General features: G+C 42.1%; 1 protein-coding gene across 1 annotated transcript in view; it reads left to right on the plus strand.

Moving 5' to 3' along the window:
* jph3b (junctophilin 3b) overlaps positions 1-3,798 on the plus strand; it is a 121,593-nt gene extending 117,795 nt beyond the window's left edge. Inside the window, 1 exon segment of the mRNA XM_020604304.1 lies at positions 1,786-3,798. Within this exon segment, the coding sequence (XP_020459960.1) occupies positions 1,786-1,866 (81 nt within the window). The 3' untranslated portion in view covers positions 1,867-3,798.
* The last annotated feature ends 6 nt before the right edge of the window (positions 3,799-3,804 follow it).

The raw sequence follows: 3,804 nt of genomic DNA on the forward strand, positions 1-3,804 counted from the left end.
ATCCACTCACCCCAACCGGTCAAGGCAGAAGGCCGCCCACCAAGAGCCGGGATCTGTCGGCGGGTTCTTCTGTTAAAGGGAGTTTTTCCTCCCCACTGTCACCAAGTGCTTGCTCAAGGGGGATTTGTTGGGTTTTCCCTCTGTAATAATAGTGATAACAGTAAGGTCTAGACCTTACTTTGTAAAGTGTCCTGAGATTACTTTTGTTGTGATTTGGTGCTATACAAATAAAATTTGATTTGATTTGATTTCTAACTTCAAACTGATCACCCTGTCTGACCCTCTTTTCACCTCTAAAACATTCCTCACCAGCTCCTCCTTCAGGATCACTCCTACCCCATTTCTCTTCCTGTCCACACCATAATAAAAGAGTTTGAAAAGGATGAATGATATTAAAAAATTTATTGTATCATAGATGAACCTCATCATCAATAAACCTTGAGCGCCCATGACCTTGTCCTTCCTTGGACTACTGTTGGTACTAACCACTGCAGACTAGGAACACCCAACTATACCTGCAGTCTGGGAGATGCTCTAACCCAGCTGTCAGCCATCACAGTCTGGCTCTTAACAAAGTCACTCAAATCACACTTGCTGGTTTTTCCTGCTTCCAACACATTGGTTTTGAGGACCGAATGTTCACTTGCTGCCTAATATACCCCACACACTGACTGGTGCCATAATAACAAGCTAGTCAGCGTTATTAACTTCACCTGTCAGTGGTCATAATGTTATGGTTGATTGGTTATGAACTATGGAGCAGATGTAAGATAACATCTTTTCTCTGTTGGGAAATTCCTGCTCTGATCATACTTGTGATCACTTGACAGCTGCTGTTAAAAGTTCTTCTTCACTGTAGATAAGTCAGGGACTTGATTTCTGTCTTAGTCCTTAAACTTCACACTAAGCAAAGATTTTTTGTTTCATCTTCTCTGTTGGCTGTAGAGCACTCTCAAGTAAGCACAGTCCCTGATAACTTTTCTTAACTCCTGACAAAAAAAGTGACAAGTGTGAATGTATTTTTAAAAGAAAATGGGCTAGATAAAGTTAGTATACTGCAAAACACAGCAGCACAGAAATCAATGCCAACAGGTATTTAATAGAGAGGAAACTGTGGCTGCCAGGTGCAAAACATCTTCAAAATGTCACAGCATTGTGTTTAAATTGACACCATGCATGTGTTTGAGTTCATTTGTATTTTTAAACGTTTTTTGCAGCAGCTGTAGAATTTTCTGAACTAGTAAAAGAGCATCCTCCACCACAAGTGATAGTTACCAGAATTCACCTGACAGCAGTGGGATGACTGATGCACATGTAGTTTTGCAAGGTCCAATGAAGGTGACATTAAAAGTGTGAAATGACTTCAACAACAAAACCACCCAACAATTTCACAGGAATATGCAGATGAACAAAAGGAGAGTTGCCTTTATGTAAAAAACAGCAGTTTGGTCCTTATTTTGCATTAAAGCAAAACACCCTACCACATACATTTGACCACTGGTTCATTTAAGGCCTGTGTTTTACTTTACTTTCTCTTCAGCTGGTGTAATCCTCTTACACCACATATCATGTCTATTGATGTATTCATGATCAACTGTGGTAATAAATGGACTGGCTCTTGTTCTGTGCCTTGTGGCAGTGGTAAAAGAATGAATACAAATAATTGTGTGTACATTTGCATGTGTTATGCATTCTAGATTTACTGTACGTGTGAAAACAGCTTTGTGTGTGTCCTTATTACTGACACGCTCTCCTTTTCTCTCTTTCTCTCACTCTCCCACGCAGGCCTACAGCTCTATCCTGGTTGTCATGGTGATTCTGCTCAACATTGGAGTGGCTATTTTGTTTATCCACTTTTTTATTTAAAGACAGCACTGCTTTCAGAGTCAGCCTATCTGTGCTACAACAACTATAAATTCATATGAGTATTATAACCAATCTGCTGCCCCTTCGTGTGTCTGGCGAGAGGGCCGCTACCAGCTGAGGGAAGACTGAGACCAAGGAGGGCTCCACCATCATTTCAGCTAAAGGTGGCTAACCCAGCCTAACCTCAGCTAAGCTTAGTCCAGTTGTGGTGAAGTGTGTAGCCCAGAAGTGGACGAAACAGGCATGAACCAGTCCAGGGAACGGGACTAACTAACTACAGGGAGAAGAGAGTGAGCTTCAGTAGTTCACACATAAACTGGAGTGGGCTGAACCGGTCTGATTCCCAGGGCCCGAGAGACGCAGCTGTCATTACAGCAAGATGTCTGCTTACACTCTCTGCAGACAGGACTGACAAGACAGACTTTTTCCTTGTCAAATCATAGTTTTCAACAGATTTGTAACTTCAAATTTATTTATTAACATTCTCTCTCATGTACAATATGTTGATGGATATATTCTTTATTTTGTAACCCTCCACCCCTCCTTATATGTACCTATCACTCCGACCGTTTAGTTCCTCCACCTGCCCAGGTCTTATTATTGATGGTTTAAAGTCTGTGTCTATGTGTGTGTGTGTGTGTTGCTTTAGTTCCCAAGTGTGTGCTGTCTGGATACTGGTTGATGGCTACCTGTCACACACACAAACACACAGACATTGCATCTACCCCATCCTCATCTGTCCTTGTTCTGATGTCTGTCTCCTATAATTCTTCATCTTGAGTAGGGACTAAGGCAGTGTCTGTGTGTGTGTTTGTGTGTGTGTGTGTGTGTGTGTGTGTGTGCATGATCCCCAAGTAGCTCAGTGGCCTTTCACAGTGTTCATGAAATTTACAAGAGCATTACATGAGAATGCAGTCACTGCTCAACCTATGTCTATCCCACTAGCATCAGCTGACAGCTGCACTTTCTCTGTCTCTTCTTCCCACTCTCTCCCACCTCCACACATACCAGAGGAATGAGCTTCCACTGAGTTTGTGGTAGTTCAAAACAGACCATCCATGGTGAAGCTCTGTGCCTATTGGCAGAAGTATTTAGAGGAGATACTGCCTTCAGTGAGGTGTGTAGAACATTAAAATATAGCTTAAAAGACAAAATTGTATTGATAAATCAGTGTCTCAGACTGCTTCTCTCAAAACTTAACCTGGAGATGACAATATATTTTATACTATACTTGGAAGACGTCTTTACCTGTCACCATCTGCCTTGTTTTTGTAGTGCAAATTGTTAAAAGTACAACAATGCATGCATATGTGCTGTAATGTTGTAGTTGTGCACTGAATCTGAAAGCAAATAAAAATGCTTCAGAAACACATGCAGTATTTTAAGTTTTGATGGGAGCAGTGTTTGGAGAGCAGGCTGACGCTGGGCGAGAGGTGGAGTAGGAGTTAAAGGAAACCAGAAGAAGTTTGTATGTGGGGCTAAGTGACACCCTGTGCAGTCTGAAATGAACAAAGGTTTTGAGAGAATTTTAGTTAAATGATGCAAGTCTTCTGTAGCATAACAGGAACCAGTGGCCAACACTGAGGTCAGGATTTAGCGCCTCAGCTCTTCAGCTTCTCCTCCACCAATCCAAGAACCTTAGCAACTAAAATACAGTCAGAAGTACCCGTCACAATTTGTCTGTTTTTATAGTTGAACAAAACACTAAGTTGTTCTATGTTTCTCTTAAACCCATCTGGCAGACCAGCCTCTGTATTTGTTTGCATGTGTGTACATGAATGCTCATGGAAGTGTGTGAACATGTGTGTGCATCCACCTTCCACGTGATGGGATGGGGTGGCTGAGCCTGTTGCCATCGATAACAAGTTCCAGGGGGCAGGGAGGATCGCTGTTGTTCTTCTGTTTGACAGTGTTTCTCAAAGACAGCTCAAACTTGGC

The sequence above is a fragment of the Monopterus albus genome, unplaced genomic scaffold, assembly GCF_001952655.1.
Source record: "Monopterus albus unplaced genomic scaffold, M_albus_1.0 scaffold65.1, whole genome shotgun sequence".
NCBI lineage: Eukaryota > Metazoa > Chordata > Actinopteri > Synbranchiformes > Synbranchidae > Monopterus > Monopterus albus.